The sequence below is a fragment of the Macrotis lagotis genome, chromosome 5, assembly GCF_037893015.1.
Source record: "Macrotis lagotis isolate mMagLag1 chromosome 5, bilby.v1.9.chrom.fasta, whole genome shotgun sequence".
Lineage (NCBI taxonomy): Eukaryota > Metazoa > Chordata > Mammalia > Peramelemorphia > Peramelidae > Macrotis > Macrotis lagotis.
In genome coordinates this window covers 82,313,004-82,338,164 of record NC_133662.1, presented here as the reverse complement: position 1 = coordinate 82,338,164, position 25,161 = coordinate 82,313,004, and the positions used below count along the sequence as shown (strand labels likewise).

The 25,161-nt window shown below is 35.9% G+C and overlaps 1 protein-coding gene across 2 annotated transcripts in view; it reads left to right on the top strand.

Annotated features, from left to right (window-relative positions):
* RRAGD (Ras related GTP binding D) overlaps positions 1 to 24,798 on the top strand; it is a 70,562-nt gene extending 45,764 nt beyond the window's left edge. For both annotated transcript variants that reach the window (XM_074187141.1, XM_074187142.1), the window contains exons 6-7: positions 12,171 to 12,319; positions 18,546 to 24,798. In XM_074187141.1, the coding sequence (XP_074043242.1) occupies positions 12,171 to 12,319; positions 18,546 to 18,694 (298 nt within the window). In that variant the 3' untranslated portion in view covers positions 18,695 to 24,798. The remainder of the gene's footprint in view (positions 1 to 12,170; positions 12,320 to 18,545) is intronic.
* Positions 24,799 to 25,161: the final 363 nt, after the last annotated feature.

Sequence of the window (25,161 nt, the reverse complement as noted above, 5' to 3'; positions counted from 1 at the left end):
ATTGCTGCTTAATATTATATTTTGATGTTTGGAAGTACTGTTCCCCTTTTAGTTTTACTTTTTTTTATAATTTCCCTTGAAATTCTATGTTTATTTTTCTAAATTAATATTTGTTGAGCAGTCTTGTGTTTTTCAAATGTCCTTTCCTTTATATTTGGAAGTTTTTCTCCCAGATGGCTTGCACAATGTTTTTTTCTTATTGGAATTGTCAAATTTAAGTGCATAGAATTTGATCTTTGAAGTTTAAGATTATTTTACTACACCTGTGGATTTCTTCAGTTAGTGCTCCCCCCCATTCAGAAGTTCTAGATAGTTTTCTTGGATTATTTCTTGCATGTAAATTTTTAATTAATCATATTCTTCTATGATAACTGTGATAAGTTGACTCTGTGACTAGTCTTTGAATTCAGTAGTCTTTGCTTTATATAGTGATCAGGTATTCTTTTAACTATTTTCTTTAGCTCTTATTCTAGATTTTTCCTTTAGTATTTTTGTATTACAAATTTTGTTATTCTCTCTTTTGCTTTTTAGGAGAAATTTACCACCCTGGGTCCAAGTTTTTCCTGATCTGCTAATAATTTCTTCTGAGAAGGATATAGATTCTTATGTTTGTCCTAACTCCTATGGTTTTCATTTCTCTTTAGAACCACTCTGGAGCATTCCCTCTAATAATTTGGGAATTCAGTTGTAAATGCTGGTGCATAATTTCTCTTTGGGGGTATTTTTAAGAGTGAATGGGGATCTGAGAAAATTATTAGTCTGTCATCTTTGTGGTCCTAATGATGTTCCTATTCTTCAGACATGAGCAGTTCTCCTTCCTACCATATTATTTTCAAGTGCAACACTCAGGACCTTCTTTGCCTATGTATTGTCAATCAACATTTCCATTATATCAATAGCTGCAGGTAGCAGTTACATTTTTCCTATGATGAAGCCTTTTACACTTAGCGGTTCTCTAATTTAATAATTCAAACAGTCCTCTGGATGTTATAGATAGGGATTTTGAAAATTTTGTTTTTGCTTATTAAAATCATCTAGTTTTTTTCTGGAAAATAAAGAAAAAGATAATGACTTCTATTTTTGATATGCTGAGTTTGTAGGTAATTACTAATGTAGAAATGATGTTCTTGATTCCTCTCTTGGCTCCACTTCCAACTCTGTGGACTTTGTTATTATGCCTTCCACTACATTATTATCCTGGAAGTTCCCTCAGTGTCTCTGGTCCTCTCTTCTTGGAAGAGCCTTCCATATTTGTTACTCCCTTCTCCCATTGATGAATTCTCCCTCTAACATCCATTTTGAGGAAGGACCCAGGCAAGCCATCCTTCACTGTTACTATCCCAACTGTAATTCTGACTCTTTGGATTTTGCCACCATACTACTGAGGGTACCATTTCTTTCTCCTCTCCCTCTTCTCCTCCCCATTTCAGTTCCCTTTTATGTGTTATATTCTCCATTAGAACATAAGCTTCTTCACTGTATTTTTATCATACTTGATACATAGTAAACATCTGATAAATATTTTTTTTCCTTGACTAGAGCTCAGGAGAGTTTAGAGCTAGACATATAGATTTGGATTTATCTGCATAGAGAAGAAATTTTAAGTTGTTTTGTGTGTGTGTGTGTGTGTGTGTGTGTGTGTGTGTGTGTGTGTGTGTTTTGTCTAGAATAAATGGTCCATGAAATAAGTAGTATTTTGACTCATGCTAACTCATGATAGGGAAGTGATGATTCCTTGGCATCTCGTTACCCTGTGAGGTTCCTCTTTAAACTTGGATCTTATTCATTCTCAAATCACTAATGATGTACAGAGATTTCTTTAAAAATTACACTGGGCCTCTCTGTTCCTCTTGCACGTCTTCCTTCTCCTCACCACCAAACTCTCCCTAATAGTGGTCTTTTGCATATATACTAAATTTCCTTGAAGTAGCAATCTTTGCATATGGATATATGCAGCACCCCACTCATACCTGAAACCAAACAGTGGATCTGAATTAGGTTTTTTTGAAGAAAATATTTTATAAATTTTAAAATAATATATCAATGTACCATTAGTATCAGTTTCCCCCATTGTGGTAAATCCAAGTTGAGGAAGATATTAAAAAATACCATGAATAAAATTTAGGTAGTTAACACCAAACTCTGCTAAATTATTGCAGACAGGAGCAACTAGGTGGTGTTATGGATAGAGCACCAGCCCTGGAATCAGGAGGTTCAAATCCTGCCTCAGATATTTAATATTTGCCCAGCTGTGGGCAAGTCACTTAACCCCATTGCCATAAATTAAAAAAATTTTAAATTATTGCAGGCAAAACCATGTACAAGTTTTATGATATTCGTTTATATTTGATCAACCTTAGTTCTTTGATTCTGATGAACAATAATAACCAAAATACGAGGGGTCAAAAGTAAGAGGAAGTAGGACCAAGGAATCACTCTTCTACACTGAGCTGAGGTTAGTAGGTTACATCATCCAGCTTTAGAACAAGTTTCATTTCAATAGAAACTTGCTATTTTGTGACTTTTTAAAAAGTTGTGGTGGCCAACCATATCTTCTAGGTGAGCAATAGAATGTGAAGACTTGAATATGAGAATACATGTTGCAGTCAAATGAAGTTGAAAAATTAATCTGCTGTTGATATAATTATTTGCAGATTATCACTATGTTTAATGGCAGTTTGCCATACTTGATAAATAGGTTATGTGAATTGTAACTAGCACTGTTCTTAGCAAGACAAAAATACGCACTTTAAGGAGCAATATAGGAAAAGGACAGAAGTAACTGGATTAAATTCTCAGTTTCTTGGACTGATCATTAAGTCAATGGAATAAAGATATCTCTCACCACCTCAGATGTTAAGAAAACTGAAGGTCATAAACTCTTCTTTCACTTTTACACTCTTGGGGTCAGCCTTATCTAAGGTAGAAATAACCATTCCTATACAGAATTTTAATTTTGTTTGCTCAGATTGCTCTTCTTTTATGCTGAATGTGATAGACATTTGTTTATGATATGTTAGGGAATATAGAACTATTGTGTCATGATTTTCCCTTTTATATATCAGATCTTATTTATTATCACCCATTTCAAAAAAGGCAACTCATTTGAAATATTGCATAATTGCTTTTCTTTTAAAATTCTTAATTCAGACATTTCCCTAAATTTATCCATACTTCCTCCATTACACTTTAGGAGTGAGGTTCTATTGTATTTGAAGCAATTAAAGCTCAAAGGAAAAAGTCACAATCCTTATTAATTACAGCATTCTAATACCTTGGGGCAGTGGTACATTATGAGATGGTAAAAACCGACTCTGAGAATGTGTCCATAGATTAATGGTAGTAAAAAACAGTATTAGTCAAATGTGAAAAAGTACCATGATTAAATGTTCTCTTTTGGCATTTCATGTCTTTTTTGAGATTGCTCTGGAAATTTAGACTCCATTCATTTGAAGAAATTTTGATGATGGACACATTTGTGTTTAGAAATCCTTTGGGGAGTAATTTTATTCTTGTTTTTTTTTAAGCTATCATAATCCCAAAAGCAGTTAGTATGCATGTGCATGATTAAGAATTCTGTCCCAACTGATCTATTTTGAACTAGGTTCAAGTTTCATTATGAAGAGACATTTAAATAGTGTTCAATCATATAACAGGCAAAATAAAACAGTATACTTAAGTTCCTCATTTTTTTAGGTTGATAGTTTATTTTTTATTTAATATTTATTTAATTTTATTTAATATTTATTTAATATTTTTAGTATTATTCTCATTTTGTACAAATAATGTTTTTTATACAGTAATAAGATATTCTTGTTTAAGAGTAAATGAAATACCCCTCCCCCCTAAATATAGACTCCCTTGAGTGATAAAAGGGGAGAGAAAAAAATTAAAATTAAAAAAACAGTAATAATTGTAGGCATGGCCAGGTGGCACAATGGCAGCCCTGGATCCATGATCACCAGAGCCCACATCTGGCCCTGTACAACCAACAATCACCCAGCTGTATGACATGGAAGCCACCCGAATACCACTGCCCTGCAAAAACCAAAAAAAAAGAAAAAAAAGACCAAAAATAAAATAAAATAGTAATAATAGTAGGGGTGGCTGGGTGGTGGGCAGAGCATTGGCCCTTGAACTAAGAGCACCTGGTCTAAATCCAGCCTCAGACACCCAACAATCACCCTGCTATGCAGCCCCAGGTAGGCCACCCAGCCCTATTTACCCTGTACCCCCCCAAAAAATAATAATAATAATGAAAAATGTGCTTGAGTCTTTGTTCCAACACCACCAACTCTGTTGCGGTTGGATCACATTCTTTATGATAAGTCCATCACAAAAGTTGCTTCCATATTTTTCCACCATTGCCATTGCTGATTGTAACTCCCTCCTTTCATATTTCTCCACTACCACGTACTATATTTTCTTTCTCCTTTCACTCTGACTCTGCTGTAGGGTAGCTGACCGGCACAGCAGACAGATCCCTGGCCCTGGGACCAAGAGGCCCCAAGCCCCCATATCACCCCTTAGGCCCAGCATCCACCTGGCCCTATGGTCCCAGACAGGCCATCCAATCCCAGCCCTTTGCAAGAAGTAAAAAAGAAAATGTGTTATATCTGACCACTCTCCCCCCATGGTCCATCCTCTCCTCCATCACTCACATCCCCCCCCCTTCCCCCTGTCCCCCCCCACTCCTTCTTACTCCAGATGTCTATACCCCATTGAGTATATATGCTGTTTCCTCTCCTAGCCACCTCTGATGAGAGCGAAGATTCCCTCATTCCCCCTTGCCTTCCCCCCTTCCATATCATTGCAATAGCTCATTGTAATAAAGAAAAATCTTATATGAAATATCTTGGCCTATCCCCCCCCCCTTTCTTTCTCCTATTACATTTCCCTTTTTTCTATTGACTGCATTTTTACACCATATTTTAGCTTCAAATTCAGCTTTCTCCTGTGCTTCAACTATAAAAGCTCCCTCTACCTGCTCTATTAACTGAGAAGGTTCATATGATTATTATCAGTGTCATTTTTCTATGCAAGAATACATGCAGTTCATTGTCAAGTCCCTCATATTTTCCCCCTCTCCTCCAGTCTCCATGCTTCACCCGAGTCTTGTATCTGAAGATCAAACTTTCTGTTCAGCTCTGGCCATTCCAACAGGAACATTTGAAATTCCCCTGGTTCATTGAAAGTCCATCTTTTTCCCTGAAAGAGGATGTTCAGTTTTTGCTGGGTAGTTGATTCTTGGCTGCATTCCAAGCTGTTTGCCTTCTGGAATATTATATTCCAAGCCCTATGATCTTTTTAATGTAGTTGCTTCTAAGTCTTCTGAGATCCTGATTGCAGCTCCATGGTATTTGAATTGTGTCCTTCTGGCTGCTTGTAATATTTTCTCTTTGACTTGGGAGTTCTGGAATTTTGCTATAATATTCCTAGGGGTTGGTTTTTTGGGATCTCTTTCTCAGGGGGATTGGTGGATTCTCTCCATTTCTATTTTACCCTCTGCTTCTAGAGTATCAGGGCAATTTTCCTGTAGTAATTCTTTGAAAATGATGTCAAGGCTCTTTTCCTGATCATGACTTTCAGGTACTCCAACAATAATTTTTAAATTATCTTTCCTAAGTCTGTTTTCCATATCAGTTGTTTTTTCAATGAAGTGTTTCACATTTTCTTCTAATTTTTCATTTTTTTTGGTTTTGAAGTATTGAGTCCTGATTTCTCGTAAATTCATCAATCTCCTTGAGTTCTGTTCTTTGTCTGAAGGATTTGTTCTCCTCAGAGATTTTTCTTATCTCTTTTTCCATCTGGCCAATTTTGATTTTTAAAGTATTCTTCTCCTCAATAACTTTTTGAACTGTTTTATCCATTTGACCTAAGCTGGTTTTTAGCATGCTGTTTTCTTCAGCATTTTTTTGGGTTTCCTTGACTAAGCTGCTGACTACATTTTTCATGTTTTTCTTGCATCTCTCTCATTTCTTTTCCCAGTTTTTCTTCTAACTCCCTCATTTGATTTTCAAAGTCTTTTTTGAGCTCTGTCATAGCCTGAGCCCAATTTCTGTTTTTCTTGGAGTCTTTAGATGCAGGAGCTTGTTCTTCCTCATCTTCAGACTGAGTATTTTGATCCTTCTTGGGATCATATGCAAAATATTTCTCAGTGGTCTTCCTCTTGTTTCTCTGCTTGCTCATGTTCCCAGCCTAAGCCTGTTTTGGGGGTGCTTCCTGAGCTTTTGGGACACTCACACAAGGATCTCAGTGTGTGAGGCTCTGTCCTCCCTCCTGGTCTGAGAATGACCATAAGTGCCCCCCTCTGCCACGGGGCTGAGGTGGGGGGGGGCCCTGCCGTTCTATTGGGGGCCTAGACTGCAATCAGGATCTGAATGTGGTCAGAATGCCAGAGTCCTGTTCCAGGGGCAGAGTACAGAGCTCTGCAGTCTCTCTCTTGGCTCCCCTCCCTCAGCTCAATAGACTCATGCCTTGGGGGCTCCTGCTTACTGGCTCCACCTGCTTCTGTTTCCTGGAACTCAGCTGCTGTCTGTGTGCCCTGAGGGCTGGGCTTCACATGCTCTGGCAGAGGTACCCCTGCTGTTCCCCCAATTTGTGCCTGGAGCTCCCCGGGGTGTAGCTCAGGAGACTCCCCCACTGCTGTGAGCCGTGCTCCCTGTGCCCTAGACCTGTCTCCAGGAGGCTGAAGTTCTTTTGCTCTGGTGGGCCACGCCTCTGGCAGGCCACCCCTCCAACCCCGGGGAGCAGAGCCTTTCTGCTCTTTTCCAGGTTACCTTGAGTAGGAGAACTGCTTCACTGGGTCCCTCTGTGGGTTCTGTTTCTCAAAAATTTTGTTAGAGTCCTTAGCTTATGTGTTTTATGAGAGAGTGCCTAAGACATGATCCTTTCTTGTTGCCATCTTGGCTCTGCCCCCCTCAGAAAGAATTGATAAGTTCCTCATTTGATTAGAAGAAACAATTTCCAAAAAAATGATTGAAAAAATAATTTTTAAATGGCTACAATAATGTTTGCTGTTTCCCCATGTAAATATTCACCTGAAAAATGTCAAAAGATATTAAGCCTCCTGAGTGATGAAGATGGAGCATAAAATTAGATATATCTACTTTTTGACATAGTATACTGAATTGTTTGACTACTATTATACTTTATTGCATTTTTTCATTGGATGAAGAGCACATAACAGTTAATAGAGGGCTAACAGAGTTGGGATGATTTGAATTCAAGTCTTTCCTCTGGCATATTCTAGCTATGTGAAACTAGACAAGTCTTTTAACTTTTCAATGCCTTAGGCAACTCTTAAGAATTAACTTACAGTAGTAGAGGGAGTTCTTCTCAGGAGCTTTTTAACAATAATAAAATCATAGATCTGATTTGCCCAGGGTTTGACCCTTGGGGTATCTGTTAGGCCTGATGCAAAAGTCACTTTTTTTAAACTGACTTCCTAATTTGGAAGGTATCAAATTTGAGCTGGCATTTTATTAATACAATCAATCATCAACTTTCATGGGGGTACCATTCCTACAAAATGATGCAAAAATAAAAACCATAATTGTTAATACAGTGAACCTACAGGAAATAGGGTGCTAGATTCCTGCAACCACCGAAAACTGTAATCTTTATCTAGAGATTGCTGAAAATAGATTTTTTTTCTGCATACAGTTCTTTATAACACAACATTAATTCTGGTAATATGCATTTTTCCTAACATAGTAACCATAAAATAGCCATAAAATGTAGTATTACAAAATAAAATTGATAGCATGCAAAACATTTTTGTTTGCAAGTAATCCCCTAGAATTCTGTGATTTTTTTTGTCTGACCATTTCAATATTTTATTAAATTTATTTTTTTTACACAGCTACATGCAAAAGCAAGTTTCAACATTTACTTCTAAAACCTTGAGTTTCAAATTTTCTCTTCCTCCCACCCCACTCCCCTCTTTGAGAAAGCAAGTTATTTGGTGTAAGTTAAAAATGTGTAGCCATGTGACATCAGTACAGTAGTCATGTTGTAAAAGTAAACATAATCTCCCCTTTCCCTCACAAAGAAATAGAAACCTCAAGAAAAATAAAGTGAGAAAAAAATGCTTCAGTCTTCTTTCACACACCATCAGCTTCTTCTTTGGGATGAATAACATGCTTTATCATAAGTCCATCAGAGAAATTGCTTCAATATTTTTTCCCCACAGCTGCTGGTGGTATTTCCCTCCATCCTATTCCCCCTCACCTCCATTTATTGTATTCTTGCTTTTCTTTCTCCCTGTCTCTCTACAAAAATGCTTTGGATCTGACTACCCTCTCCCATGATCTTCCCTCTTTTCTATCACTACATCCCTCTCCCCTCTCTTTATTCAACCCTCCACCCCCACTTTCTCCCATCCCCTTCCTCTCCAGTTTTCCTCTAGGGTAAGATAGATTTCTATAGCCAGTTAAGTGTGTTTGTTATTTCTTCTCTGAGCCACTTCCAATGGGGGCCTTTACTTACCTCCCCTTCACCTTCCCCCTCTTCCATTCCATTGCAAAAGCTTTTTCTTGCCTCTTTTATGTGAAATACCCCATTCTACATCCCCTTTCCCTTTCTCCCAGTACACTCCTTTCTTGCCCATTAACTCCATCATTTTAATATATTATACCTTCATATTCATCTCCCTCCCATGCCTTGTCTATATATATTCCTCCTAACTGCCTTAATAAACAAGAAGGTTCATATGAAGTATCAGTATTTTCTCCCCATGCAGGAATATAAGCAGTTCAACATCATTAAGTCCCTCATAATTTGCCCTTCTCATCTGCCATCTCTGTTTCATCTGAGTCCTGTACTTGAAGACCAAACTTTCTGTTCAGCTCTGATCAGTTCATCAGGAAAGTATGAAAGTCCCCAATTTTATTGAATGTCCATCTTTTCCCCTGAGCTCTGATCAGTTCATCAGGAAAGTATGAAAGTCCCCAATTTTATTGAATGTCCATCTTTTCCCCTGAAATAGTAAGTTCAGATTTCCTAAGTACTTGATTATTGGTTTAATCCAAGCTCTTTTTCCTTCCAGAATATCATATTTTGAGCCCTTAATGTAGAAGTTGCTACATCTTGTGTTATGCTGACTGTAGCTCCATGATATTTGAATTGTTTCTTTCTGGTTGCTTGTGATATTTTCTCCTTGACTTGGGATTTCTGAAATTTGGTTATAATACCCCTAAGAGTTTTCATTTTAGAATCTCAGGAGGTGATCAGTGGATTCTTTCAATCTCTATTTTACTTTCTGCTTCTAGGATATCAGGGAAATTTTCCTGGAGAATTTCTTGAAAAATGAAGTCTAGGGTCTTTTTTTGGTCCTGACATTCAGGTAGTCTGATCATTTATAAATTATTTCTTCTGGATCTGTTTTTCTGAATCACTTGTTTTTCCAATGAGATATTTCACATTTTCTTTTAGTTTTTCATTCTTTTGGTTTTGTTTTATTGTTTCTTGATTTCTCACAAAGTCATCTGCTTCCCTTAGCTCCATTCTACATTTAAAGAAATTATTTCCTTCAGAGAGCTTTTGCATCTCCTTTTCCAACTGACCAGTTCTGCTTTTTAAAGCATTCTTCTCCTCATTGGTCTTTTGGACTGCTTTTTCCATTTAACCCAGACAGTTCTTTAAGATGTTATTTTCTTCGGTATTTTTAAAAATAATTCCTTCATCAAGTTGCTGACTTGGTTTTGAGTATAGGCAAAGCAACTAAGTGTTTCCTCAGGAATAGCAGAGACCTCTGCCATCTCCCCCGACTCCCTTACCATCCATGGACTAGGTGCTCTGGAAGCAGCTGCCAAGTTACTCCCTGCTGAGTGGCTCCCCAGGCCTGTCCCTGATTCCTGGGGACCAGGGCTTCACTGAGCCCTACACTGAACTGGGCTCTGCTTTTTCCCTGGTGCAGCAGAGTTTTCCCACTGCCTTTCCCCAATTGTCCTTGACAATGCTTGGAATGAGAGATCTAGAAACTGCTATGGTTTCCAAGGACTCAGGTGCCCCAAGAGACCCAGGATTGCAGGCTGTTTCTGGATAACTGGAGCCAGTTAGCTCTGGTGTGACTGGGCTGCACTGTGGGCCCTTTTTAACCCGGTGTAACAAACCTTTCCTATGGACCTTCCAAGTTGCCTTGAGCTAGAAAATTGTTTCACGCAGTCTTTTTTTTTTTAGGTTTTTTTTTTTGCAAGGCAAATGGGGTTAAGTGGCTTGCCCAAGGCCACACAACTAGGTAATTATTAAGTGTCTGAGACCAGATTTGAACCCAGGTACTCCTGACTCCAAGGCTGGTGCTTTTATCCAGTATGCCACCTAGCCGCCCCTCACACAGTCTTTTTATGGGTTCTGCTGGTCTAGATTTTTTATTAGAATTATTATTTAGAGTGGTCTGGGGGAGAGGTTGTGGGAAATCATGACGTTTCTCCACCATCTTGGTTCTTTCCCTGACCATTTCAATTTTAAAAAATAACACACAGTGAAATAAATTCTTTTTTTTTTTAGATTTTTTTTCAAGGCAATGGGGTTAAGTGGCTTGCCCAAGGTCACATGGCTAGGTAATTATTAAGTGTCTGAGGTCGGATTTGAACCCAGGTACTCCTGACTCCAAGGCTGGTGCTTGATTCACTGCGCCACCTAGCTGCCCCTAAAATAAATTCTTAAAACTAAAACATTTTAAAACCTGAATCTTACCTTCTACTGTGTCATGTGATGATGTGAGGATGTTGTAATTTATACTGTACTGTTGAAAACCCTCTTGCCTTGTCTGCTCTTTGAAAACCAAGGGAAAGATTTCTGGGACTTTAGTCACTGTTGTTGGAGGGCACTGAAACTGGTGAGATTTTGATATAACCTTCAACCCTGTCCTTCACAGCTACTGAATAGCGTTGGAGATCCATAAGGATATATCAGTTTGAAATAATATGCCATCATTGTCTGCTTCATGGACTCTTTGAGACCCTTAAGGGCCTCTCAGGCAACAGCAGCTACAGACACTATGGCATAAAGTTTCTCTAACACTTTTTGTTATCACTGAGCCACTTGGACTTAGAGCCCATAGGATCTGTACTACATTTAGGAGGCATCATTGCAATACAAAATTTTAGTTTTAAAGGCAAACAATAAAAAGTTGCAATGAATAATCAGGGAACTCTTTACAATAGAGTGAACAAGACCAGTGAAGCACTTAGAATACCATCCACTCCAGAAACTTAGGTGCATTGCAACTCTCATTTTTTGCTCTACTGCAAATACTATGACTTATGTGCATTTGCCAACATGAAAGTTAAAATGAGATGACTAATAAAATCACTTGAATGCTTCAAGTAGCAAAAGTTATTGAGAATGTTGAATACTCTATCTATATCATTTTATTTTCTTTTGCTTTGCATATTTTAACATGTATTTTAACATGTAGAGTATTAAGTATGAAATGTACAAGGAACTCTTTTTTAAAAAAATGAGTGTAATAAATCACTATTTGTGTTTTGGATGTGGGAGATGGCTCAGGGTGGAGAATGAACAGTAACTTGCCAAGAGATTCATTTCTGGCCTATCTACAGTATTTCCCAGCCATGGTTCTCTCCATTCTTGGAACTGTTTCCAAGATTGGACCAAATGAACCAATGAGTTGTCCTTAATGGAAATTGCTTTGGTTCACTTGAACCAGTGTCTGATTAATAGTCAATAAAATGATGAGAGAGCATCTGAAGAAATCAGGGATCTTGGCAACCTTGCCAGGAAAATGCCTCTTTGATTGGCATGAGACAAGAAGAGATGCATACCTTTCTGATTAGCTGAAGATCCAATGAATGTTCAGTTATTATTATTACATTAATGCCCTGCTAATGAAGAGTGCAATCTCATTCAGAGTTGGGAAATTTTAACAGAGAGGGCCAAAACAGCTAATTTCTACCTCTCAGCTATCTTCCTTAGGTGTCGTAGAGAGTGAATTGTTCAGCTCCCACAAAGCATTCATCTCTCAATAGGAAAGTGACTATCTTAAGTGTTTATGTTCATGAGGTTATAATTTCTGTGATCTTTTGCTGAAAAATACCATTATTTTAAGTTCTTCAAACAATGAACTTCCATCTGTCATTAGTTTAAAAACTGTGGTTATTTCTCAACAATTAAATACTTTTTTTTTGTTTTTTGTCTACCTTTAGCCTCCAAGAAGATGGAGCAGGAACCCCTTATGATAAGGAATCAACAGCAATTATAAAACTAAATAATACAACCGTTCTTTATTTAAAGGAGGTGACAAAATTTCTGGCTCTCGTTTGTTTTGTCAGAGAAGAAAGCTTTGAAAGAAAAGGTATTTTTATTTGTGGGGTAGGAGGGAGGAATTTCAAAAATACCATTTAGAGCAGTTGTTCTTAACCTGGCATCTGTTAATTTGTTTTTGCAATATTTTGATAACTATTTCAATATAATTTGTTTCTTCTGTGAGCTTATGTATTTTATTTTATAAATCTAAAATATCATTTTGAAAAGCCCATTCATAACTCAGAAAAAGGATAGGAACTCTTGATTTTGAGGAGTAACATGTTTAGCTGCTTTGTTGTGCATAGAAATAGTTCTAGTATTTTGTAGTTTGAATAAAAAATAAATAGGTCAAGAGAGCCAGAACTGAAGGTGTCCCTTTCTGTTCTTCATCAGTTTAGGTTTTCAATAAGAACTTCACACAAGTTTAGTAGAACAGGCTGCAATATTGAAAATTGAACCTGTTCCTTTTCAGTAAGTGCAGTGGGCAGGTATGCCCATTGGTGAAGGGATCTGCAGGTAAACACTTGTTGAAGTAGCTTGTTACAGCTGCATTTTTGGTGACCATAAATTTGCAATTTTCTGTGACTTTTCAGTTGCCCCATGGAAGGACTTGCTGCTGACCACCCTGTGATATAAGGGGAGATGGTAAATCAGGGTTCATGTATAATTAAATAAGTGATTTAATCTTGTTTGAATTGTATTACCTTAACACAGCTTAGTGATGTCATTAGACTCCTATTCAAAGTAGGGGGACGTGATAATAGAACAACAATAGCTTATTCTAAAAACAAAATAAATAAACCCAGTAAAAGATGCCTACCATTTTTCTCTTCCTAAATCCAGGGAATATTATTTCAGTACTTCTTCTAAAATCTTACACTTTTCAGATTAAGTATATGGTTTGCATGTAGTCTTATGGATTCTGAGATTGAAGGAAACTTAGAGATCATTTAGTCTAAAGGTTTCCAACCTGGGAGCCCTGAGCTTGTTTTTAAAAAAAATAGTTTGATAACAATAGTGCAATATGATTGGTTTCCTTTGTATAATTTTATGTGCATTATTTTATGTAATTAAAAATATTATTCTGAGGACTCCATTTGCTTTATGAGTTTTTCCAAAAGAAGGGATAACAAGTATTTATTAAGGACCTACTTTGTGTCAAGTAGGGGGCAGTTAGGTGATGAAGAGGTTGGAGTGCCAGTCCTGGAGACAGGAAGATTCATCTTCATGAGCTGAAATATAGCCTTAGACCCGTCTGCGTAATTGTAAAATGAGCCAGAGAGGAAAATAGCAAACCACTCCATTATCTTTACCAAGAAAATCCCAAATGGATTCAAACAATTGAACGACAAATATGCCAAGAACTACAATAAACACTTTATAAATATTATCTCATTTAACCTTTACAGCAACCTGGAAGATAGGTGCTATTATTGTTCTCATTTTAAAGTTGAGGAAACAGAGGCAGAGAGAGAGAGGTTAAGTCACTTCCCAGACACTCAAAGCTAGTATCTGAGGCTACATTTGAATGCAGGTCTTCCTTACTAGCACTATTTGCTGCCATAAAACACAAAAAGGTTAAGAGCCTCTGACCTAAACACCCTTATTTTACAGATGAGGAAACTGAGACCCAGAGAGATGAAGTAAGACTTGCCTAAAGTCATACATTAGGGAGTGGCAGAGCCAGGATTTGAAGTTAGGTCTTTTTAATCAAAGGGAAGAGCTCCACTATTAGCAACTAAATAGTGATTAAATCTCAAAACAAACTGTCCAACATTTTTCTTCTTTTTAATCTAATACTGCTTTATACATATCTTCCTACCCATATTCATTTTTGTAAATGAGAACAATTAAGAACTGAGGAGAGTCTTAAAGATCATTCAACCTAACATTTGTTCATAGATAGGGAAATTGAGACCCACAGAAGTCTTGTCTTACATATCTTGTATTATGTAGTATTAGAATTAGAATTAGAAGTCAGTCATGCTTAAGTCAATTTTCCTAAAGTCATCCAAAGTCAGTTTTCTTTTCCTCCATACCACATTTTCTTGGTGAGAAAAAAATATATTTCTGGAATTTACTGGTGATGAGTACTTTGATTTGTTTTTAGAAATCATTAGCAATGATTCTACAGAAGTCAATAAATAACACAAAGAAGAGAAAACAGACCAGAGACCATGTAAAGTATGGTAGAAAGTCCCTGGCATCTGGGATGATCTGATTATGTTCTCAACTGAATTTGGTTGAATTTTTTGGCAGCTATATAATGTATTGAGTTACATTGTTTCGTGCAGTCTCCACTTGCTGGGACAAATAGTCCTCCAATAAAGCTGAAGAAGGACTTTATAATGTTGGCTCTTGGTAAATCATTCTGGAACCAAATTTCTAGGCTCTATCTGGTTCAATGGAATTTATAGAGGCAACTTGGTGTCATTTGGCAGAAAGCCATCCTTATAGCCAGGAAGATGTGAGTTCAAGTCTTACCTTAACGAGTTATGTCAGCAATTCTTTAAGACTCTTATCTGAAGAGATATGCTGGCCTGCATTGTTAAGAGAGTGGCTCCCTTAAATAATGAAATGATAAAGTTGTATCCCTATCCTCCTCTTTGGAAACCATTCTGATTGCCTAAAGTTTAGGCATTATTTTCAAGAGTGAGAATAAGAAGGCTAAGTAATTGAGAAACCATATTTTTAAGTGATGCTATCAATGTGTAATTTGATCATAGAATGATTTTTCATTCTGATTTAAGGGTAGAATGAAAAGAACGATGGTCTGCAAGACTTGGAGATTTGAGTTCTGGCTCTGCCATTTATTAGTTATATGGCCTTGACCTTGAACAAATCACATCCTCTAAGTCTCAGTTTCCTTATTTGTAAAACAAAACACTATGAAAGACACAACACCAGACATCATATTGCTTTGAGTATGTATCTCATGTGGTTGTGAGAAAGACAATTTATAAATAATATGGCACTCTAAAAGGGAATTATTATTGTTTGAATTAATGTAGGAGAGCTTTGTAGGAGGAAGGGTGAAGGAAAGCAAGTCCTCTGTGTATACTTTCATAGTGTGTAAAGATAGGATTTTAGCTAATCTAGCAACTTTTGTAATTGTTTACTTTGCTTAAATGCCTTTGTTACATAAGATTCTAAACACTATGACTACAGAATCTATCAATATGATTGTGTACACCAGGATTAACAAGATTTTCTCACCCATGATCATGCCTTAGGTTTTCCATGGAGTATTATTATTAATTTTAATTTTAAATTTAATATAAAGAAGGTTGTTTTACTGTTCATTAAGTAATTAATACAAATAGTAATAATAATGACTAGCACTTTATATATGTTGTCTCATTTAGTCTTCATAACCATCCTGTGAGGTAGGCACTATTTATTTTCTCCATTACAAAGATGGGGAAACAGGCTGAAAATTGCTTGTCCAGAGTAATACAACCAATAAGTATCTGAGCTAAGATTTACACATACTCAGGTCTATACTCCAAGTCCAATATTTTCCTTAAATTTAGTTACCTCACAGAAGTCCTTCTTAGGTGCCTCAACATGATATGAAAGGATACTTGGGTTCTTCAAGGTTGTGTCAACACAGCACAAGCTCTTGAAGGTCCCAGCCAGCTAGAAAGAAAGGCTTCTAGAATGGACTTTGGAGTGAACAATGCCTTTCCTCCAAGGTCCAGTTTAGATGAGATCCTCTATCTACTAAGCCATTCCCCAATTGAAGGACATTCAATTAATTTACAATTCTTTGCCACCATAAACAGGGCTGCTATGAATATTTTTGTACAAGTGATGTTTTTACCCTTTTTCATCATCTCTTCAGGGTATAAACCCAGTAGTGATATTGCTGGATCAAAGGGTATGCACATTTTTTGTTGCTCTTTGGGTGTAATTCCAAATTGCTCTCCGGAGAGATTGGATGAGTTCACAGCTCCACCGACAATGTATTAGTGTCCCAGATTTCCCACATCCCTTCCAACATTGATCATTGTTCTTTCTGGTCATACTGGCCAGTCTGAGAGGTGTGAGGTGGTACTTCAAAGATGCTTTAATTTGCATTTCTCTAATAAGTAGTGATTTAGAACAATTTTTCATATGACTATGGATTGCTTTAATTTCCTCATCTGTAAGTTGCCTTTGCATATCCTTTGACTATTTGTCATTTGTTAAAAAATGTATGTTTCAATCTGAATTCAGACAATCAATTCTTTCTCTGGGATTGGAAAGCATTATTCATCATTAGTCCTTCAGAGTTGTCTTGGATCATTGTAATGCTGAGAATAGCAATGTTATTCAATCTTACAATTTCTTTACAATTTTACATATTACATACAATCTTACAATATTGCTTTTACTTTATACACAGTACATTTAACTTTGCATGAATTTCTGTAAGTTTTTTTTTCAGATTTTTCTGAGAGAATCCTGCTCGTTATTTCTCATTGCACAATAATATTCTATCACAATCACATACCACATTTTGTTTAGCCATTCCCTGAAATATTTTTAAGCCAAGGGAAAAGCCTTGTTATGTATCATATGACTCAACTGAAACATAACAAAGATTTCTGAAGTTGTGCTTACATCTTGTATCTACAAAAAACTTGTTTTCTTATTGATTTTCTTGACTGAGAATTCTGCTCTGCCAAACTCCAGATGTGATTAGTTAATTGTTGCTATACAACCAGCAGAGGGCACTCACCCATTGCTTTTGTGTGTAAAGTAGTTTTTTTCCTCTTCCTTTGCAAAAAAATGAGTCAGTATCTGAGCATTTCTAGAAATTTTCTGCTTTTCCCCAACTCCTCTACTTTGACATTATAAACATTTATGAATAATAATTGAAATTTAAAAGCAGAATAGTTTAATAGAACAATAGCCAATATACAATAATAGCTTTACATGTTGTTATCCCCACTTTACCAATGAGGAAATTGATGCTGAGAGAAGTTAAGGTGACTTGCACAGAGGTTAAGATTACATAGCCAGGGACTATCTAAGAGAGAATTCAAACTCAAGTCTTCCCGATTTAAGGTTTACAATTATTGACTGGACCATTGAGAACTCTAAACTGGGAAGTATTACAAGAAATCTAGTTTCCCAGCCTGCATCTGCCATTATTAACTATATTTTAGGCAAATCAGTTTGTTTCCCTGTACTATAATTTCCTGGTCTATTAAATATGGTAGATTAAGAAATACTCTCTAAGGTCCCTAAAAGTTTATGGACATAGAGTGGGAAGAAACCTCAGAGATCATTTAGTACAGAAGTGTCAAATTCGCAGCCAGGGAGCCTCATGTGGACTCCAAAACTCCTGAATGCTGGAAGAATATAATATAAAATACAATATAATATTTATAATATAAAATATAATTGAGAAATTGAGAAATTAATATAAAATATAATTGAGAAATGTTTAACAAAATAAAAATACAAGAAAGGTAATAGTAATTTGTTGTTTTCTTAGGTGATTTGTAGTCATGCATATCTGTTTCTTTTTTGAATTTGACACAATTTTGTCTAAATCCCCAATTTTCACCAGTAAAATTCTTTGATTCTGTATTTTCAACTTAAAAGGAATATGCCCTGAAATTCAAAAGACTTAAAGAGAAACACATTATTAGTTAGAATATATTACTGATCCTCTACATATATATTTTATAATTAATGAAGATTATAAAACTGCCTTCTCATATAAATTATTTTCTTTGGATATGGTACCTTTTTTTGGTTTGTTTTAAAGGTAATGGCTGTATTTTAACAATGATAATAGTCTCAGAAAGACACATAAGCTGGATCCTACCACTAGAGGGCAGCTGGTTGTCTCTGTGACTCTAGCAAGTCATTTAACACTGTTTGCCTCAGTTTCCTCATCTGTAAAATGACTTGGAGAAGAAAATGGCAAAGCAATTTGGTATCTTTGCCAAAAAAACTACAAGTGGGGTCACAAAGAATTGGATGCAACTGAGCAATCGTAATTTTCATAATGCTACATAATATGAGAAAGTAAACATCACTGAGTTCATGAGCTGAATTCTGAAACCATCTCCTGTGGCTTTGGGATTTCACTGTACTGACTCATTCAGGCAGAGATCATAATTGACAGAGTTCTCGGTTTAGAATTCTCTAAAGCCAAACTGTTGAAGCTGGGAGTCTCCAACTATTGTCCTAGTTGTATATATAGTATAACAATATTACCATGATATGGTTGTTAAAATTTTTTTAATATTTTAAAACTACTCTGCTCTCTTTTCTAGGTCTTATTGACTATAATTTCCACTGTTTCCGCAAAGCAATCCATGAAGTATTTGAGGTGAGAATGAGAATAGCAAAATCTCGAAAAGTTCAGAATCAGATGAGGAAGAAAAAAGGAACCACCCCTAATGGGACACCTAGAGTTCTTTGAGATTTTGGTGACAGTCTTTGAGATAAAGGCTCTTTGATGGAACTGCTGCTTGGAATTGCACTGGAGGAAGAGAAAAAGAGAAAATTTGACACATGGCTTGGATTTGTTATATAACAATCAGTGCGACACACTTGATCCTTTTATAAAATAATAATAATAAAGTAAGCACTTTCAACAACTTTTCAAAACAACTTGTATATTAAACAATGAAGTGAAATCTGTTGTAAGAATGTTCTTAATATAAAATGTACATTTTTTTTCTTTTGGTCCATAGTAAGAAAAAATCAGTTGTCAAAACTGTCAGGTACTACTGTACATACTTTGTACTTTTTCGTGTTTTTTTCTCATGGAACAGAACTTTGATAAAAAAAAATAGTTTTCTAAACTGTTTTCCCTACATGGTGTCAATGATATGATAATAGAGTTCACTTGCATATGGCAATCTTAAAATAATCAAATAATGTTGCCTTGGCAAAATGTCTTTTTTTAAAAAGAATTTATGAACATTTGGTACCAGTTATAAAGTTAAATACTTCCCCCAATTTGTAGCTGGAGCAGTTTGGAGCCCTGTGCTCTGATGGCAATAAGATGGCATAATTATTAACTAATCGATAAAGGTTCGAAAGTTAAGTGGTACAATAGAGTGTTGGACCTGGAATCAGAAAGACATCTTCCTGAGTTCAAAGCTGATCTCAGATACTTACTAGCTTTATGACACTGGGTAAATCACTTCACTCTGTTTGCCTTCGTTTCCTCACTTGTCAGATGAGCTGGAGAAGGAATGGCAAACAACTCCAGTATCTTTGCCAAAAAAACAAACAAACAAACAAACTCAAATGGGGTTGTAAAAAATCAGGCATAGCTGAAAACTGAACAACAAAATGAGCCAAACTTTTTCAAAGCTCTAACAAATGCCCCACTTTTTTCAGATCTTTTTACTATTTTACCTCAACACTGATCTCTAAAGTAATTTTTTACCTAGAGGATATTTGTTTTGTAAACCTGCTTGTTGCTGCATTACTGTTTTTAGAACACTGCGGACCAGATTTTCAAAATGGTGTCCACAATTTCCACCGGGAAGGGTACTGCTTGAAACACTGGCTTGTGTGTGACTTTTTGCACCAACCACGTAGAGTTAAAGTGACCTCAGGTACTGGAAATATACCCGCTGAAGTGACAGGCAATTGTGGCTCAGATAGAAAGGAGACAGTTTTGAAGCTTTTAGTCCCTTAGAAGAGGGTGGGTACAAGTCTATGGCACATAAAGAAGTTTATATAAGGGCCATTTTCCCATTGTGCCACGTGCTGTCACTGAGTGTATCCTTATTTAAAGCACTTCCCTAAGAGCATGGCTTTGTTCGGTCTGTCCACTTGGCTTCTTCCCTATTATGTGTGAAGGGGTGTCTCTTCTTTTGGGGATTGAAATGCACTAAGATTTCCTTCTGGCATTCTCCTTTCCAGGCTTTAAAACTGTCCTAGAAATGCCCACAAGGCAGTGCAATATTAGGAAGCCTTAGGAGTAAGTAAAAGAAAATTTTGGTTCCCATGAAAATCAGTCATTCCAGTTCATCTGATAGCAGGAGAAGTGGAAAGGACTGTGATCTTCCAAGGCTGAGAAAACCCTAACATGATAATCACAGGAGATAAGAGGGGTGGTTGATCTAGGACAAGAATGATAACATTGGAGGGAATTCAGTGCCATCAAATCATAAGAGGCTTGTGAAGGTACCAGATGAAGTCCTAGGAGAAATGGTAAGACAAAGTTTATCTTTCTTGGCTATCTCCTGCCCCTCATAATTCTCATAAACCAAGAAGTTTAATATAAGACACAGTGACTGATACAACTGGTCCATATGGGCATCTTTAGCATGACACAGAAGATGCATGGTAGACTTGGAGTTAGGAAGTCTTGGATTTGAATTCTGACTCTGACACAACATTAACAGTGGACCAGTGGGCAAATCATTTAAATTATGTGGGCCTTACTTTCCTCAATTGTAAAATAAAAGAATTAGACTTGGTAATCTTAAGGTCTCTTCCAGCACTAAATCTATGATTCTATAATTCCTTGCAATTACTGGGCTCTTGGGCTCAAGGGAACTTCTTCCAGGGATTTCTAGTGGGCTCTTAATATGCTTCTGCCTTCAGTTTCAATCTACATTTATGTTCAGGTAGTTCAATGCACAATAAATAAATAAAAATTTGGCATACTACAAAAAGTATATGAAATAAGTTGACATGGACCTTAGTAATCCTATTTACATTTTTTCTAAAAATTGCTTTGCTCTGAACAAGTCAGTTGAGCAAAGAATGAGTTTTTAAATGTGAATTTACCCTGAAGCTAGAGCCATTCTTGTTCTCTTTAAATAATGGAGGACACCATTAAAATATACATATTTTAATCATTTTGACTCTTCCATACTTATGTTGTATGTGATATATTCATAAATGTTTAAATATACATACATGTATATAGACGTGTATGCCTTTAACACACATCACCACGATAGTTTTGAAGGGGGAAGAACAAAGTAATATCCGCTATAGGTCCAATCCCATGGTTGTGAAATAAAAGCTTGTTGACATAGTTTATTTTTCCTAGCAATAGAGAATTCACACTGAAAGCCATCATTGGCCTTTTGCTTATGAAGTATGATTAAGTATATCTGTGACTTTTTAGAGGATAGGTTGACATCTCTCGTCTTAAAAATTAATTTCTTATAAAATTTTAAGTTCCAAATTTTCTCCTTCCCTTTCTCCCTGCAAGAAGGCAAACAATTTGATATGCATGTGCAATCACGTAAAACTGGCATTTTCCATCTTAAGGTATATGAAGTAGAAACATGGAATTTTGATCAAATTCTCAATTTTATTTTTGACCTAGTAGTCAAAAATTGAGTCTGGTGCCTGCAGCTATAAATTCAAAGACCAGATACAGCTAAGCACACAGATTAGTTTTTTTATTGTCTTCACAGACTGAGATAAGCTCCAGGACACACTACTTCCAGGGCAGGCTTACCTTTGATTATAAATAAAGAAAATTAGTACTTAACATGGAACATGTGAGCAATGTAATTAAATTTGAGAATGACATTCTCCTCATTTATGTCAGTAATGTAGATTATTAGTGTTTTTGATCAGAGTGTAGAGATTTTAGTGAGGCATAATTCAAAAGGCATAATGTAATAAAATTACTGAAACACATGTCCTGGGTACTGGAAGCCCAGAAAAACATTAGAATCACAGTATTATTTTCAAGTATGGAGGCCATGTGAGCTCTGGGTATTTAAAATAGTTCTAAAAAAGTAAAACTTTCTTCATAATTATTAAAGTACAACATATACATTCAATCCATGTGAGCCTGATATGATTTTCTATTCAACTGCTCTATTTTCTTAAGAGAACAGAGTGGTAATGCTTGTAAAATGCTCAATTTATAAAGCACAGCTTATGATGGAATTGCTTACAAAAATTCTTTCTGGGGTAGTTAAAACCTATTTACAAGTTTTTAAATAAGTTCCATTTCTGTTTCAAAGTTCAAATTACATACATTGTGGCTTAGTAGTTATTTTCCTGGATGACCCTGAAAATCTACAAGAATATTCATATATGTTTTACTTGCTTATTAGAACAATTTACTCTCAGTTCTTTCAGAATTGTTTGAGGTAGCAAATAAAGTCAACAAAGATTGAATTTCACCCATGGCCAGCTGGCCTTGGAATTAGAAAGACCTACGTGTCTTTCTGTGTAGTGTCCCTGACACCATGCTGTGTGACTTTAGGCAAATCATTTGAAGGCTCAGTGCCAAAGGGAATTTAAGATTATTAAGCTATAGAATAGCTTTGACCTTATATTGGTGAATAGGATTTCCAATCTCAAAATTATATATACTGATGAAATCATATATTTAGGCTGTTGCCCTCCCCAAAAAAGTGGAGAGAAAGCTGAGTAGGCAAAGCTGTGAATATTAGTTCAGGTAGGCTTAAAACTAAGCTTCCTGTCATCAAAATAATCTTTACAAAGAAAAAGAGGCAGGATTGCTAATGTCTATGATTGATTATGAATATGCTACTATAGACTTGGATTCAGTAAAATGTGTTAAAACTAGATCTGTGAAAAAGCACACAAATTAATGTGCAAAGCAGAATTTCTCAACTATATTGAATCATCATACTCATTCTTTTTGCAAAAAAAATGCACACAAATGTACAGAACAGAATATATCGACTAGATTGAATTCTTGTATCCTTATTTCAAAAAATAATAAAATTTTCTAGTAATTCGTATATGTGCTTGCAATGTGCCTATTGGGACAACAGCAGAATGGATTGATTTAGTCATATTTAACTAGTTCATTCATTCCTCCTGCCCCTCCTCTTTTCCCTCATTATAATCTAAAATGAACCTGAAAATTGTGTTTCTACTTGGCATTCCTACCCTCAGGTTTATTCAGCAAGATTCCATCTTGTGATGACACCATACAGGATGTCCTGTATAGCATTATACAACTCTATAAAACAATTTCTCTATTCTTAACTACTTTATTGTCCAAGGTCCCTCTGGCAGTTTGGTGAAGCCTAGAGATCTCTTCTCAAAATAATGTTTTTAAATGCATGAAATAAAATGCATAGAATTACAAAGGAAAACAATTATACTAAAATCAAATTATGGAAATTTTTTCAAAAGTTTAAAACTCCAGATTAAGATTCTCTGTCCTAAGGATTTTTTGATAGTATTGACTTAAAATACAACATTTTAATTATAAGGTCCAAATATTTTTATTGGAAAATGTTGACCTGAAATATAATATTTTCAATGAACAACAATAATAATAATAATGAATTTTTTCCTATGAAAAGACAAATCCAATCTTTAACTGTTAAGATCATATAGTAAGATATATATATATGGATATATATATATATATATACATATATATATATATATATGGATTTCCCAAAAAGTCTTTCTTAAAAACCTTAAATGTAGGGACCAAAAAACTCCTTAAAATTTGCCACTGATCTTATATAGAAGAGTTCATGGGTTAGTTTGTTAAATAATTTAAAGTGTAAAATTATTATTTCCATGTATGACTCTGATGACCTACATGTATCTTCATATTTATGGAGTAATTACTTCTTACTAGAACAGTTTGCTAGTAGGTCTTCCAGAATTGCTTGAGGTAGAGAAAAAAGTCAACAAAGATAAGATTCAATTTCCTATAATCGATTAAATAATTGGGGCAAAACTGAATATACTGAACTGTTCACAAAATATGCATTCTTTTGCTTGTTCTAATAGCAGAGAATTTAAAATAGGAAAGAAAATTAATTGTGAACATTTATTGGATTTTCTATGAAGTAATGAGGTGCCAAAATGCTGGTAAACTTTAAGGTCAAGCTTTTGTTCATGGGTGTAATTCAGCCTTTCATCCATGTGTATTTTTAATATGTGTAATAAATAACTTGAATAGTATAAAACTGTAGTTTTGGTGTGTTTTTGGTCTTATATAGAAGAAAATCCACGACTCTGAAGTAAAAGAAGATTCAACTTGAATTTCCAAGTTAGTATTGGAAGGTGAACAAAATGGGAGTTGATCCAACCATAATGCCCCAGATATAATAGGGGCTTTGTAATTGCTTTTTACATTGAACTGAATTTATAGGGTATAATTTATTCTATGCAATTTTGGGCAGCAGGGTGGATTAAAGCACTGGGCTTAAAGTCAAAAGACCTGAGTCCAAATCTGATCTCAGATGCTAACTGTGTGAATGGACAAATCACTGCTGCCTTCATCCACCAGAGAATGAAATGGCAAAGCTTTTTCATCAGTTGGTTCTACACGGACACAAAGAGTCAGACGTGACTGAACAATAGCTATAAAAGTTTAAAACTGTACTAAGGCATTGGAAATATCCTGGATAGTTAGTTCTGGATTGAGAAACATCTAATTTACCTTAATTTCATTCTACATTACTAAGGTCATTGCTTCATTCCTGTTCTCTATTAGAGTTGTCACAGAAGCCATTATGAAAAAATTTTGGAGAGTCTTTGGATTCCAAAGCAGAGAAGAGGAAGGGAAGAATCGGAAAGCAGAAACAATTCAAGAGATTTGAGGGTAGATTTAATGAAATTCTACTTATGAGTCTCCACTAGTCTTACTGGGAAATTGTTAGCCTTAATTAAGACTCCCATTAGTATTAACTAGATTCCCCACTAGTCTTAGTGGGAAGCTTGCTCAGTCATGTTCAATTCTTTGTGACTCCATTTAGAGTTTTCTTGGCAAAGATACTGGAGTGGTTTGTCTTTTCCTTCCCCAGGTCATTTTATAGATAAGGAAACTGAGGCAAACAGGGTTAAGGGACTAATCCAGAGTACCTAACTAATACGTGTCTAAAACCAGAAATGAACACAGGTCTGCCACTCTAACCACTGCAAATGTAGGAGATTACTACCCCTGAATACCTC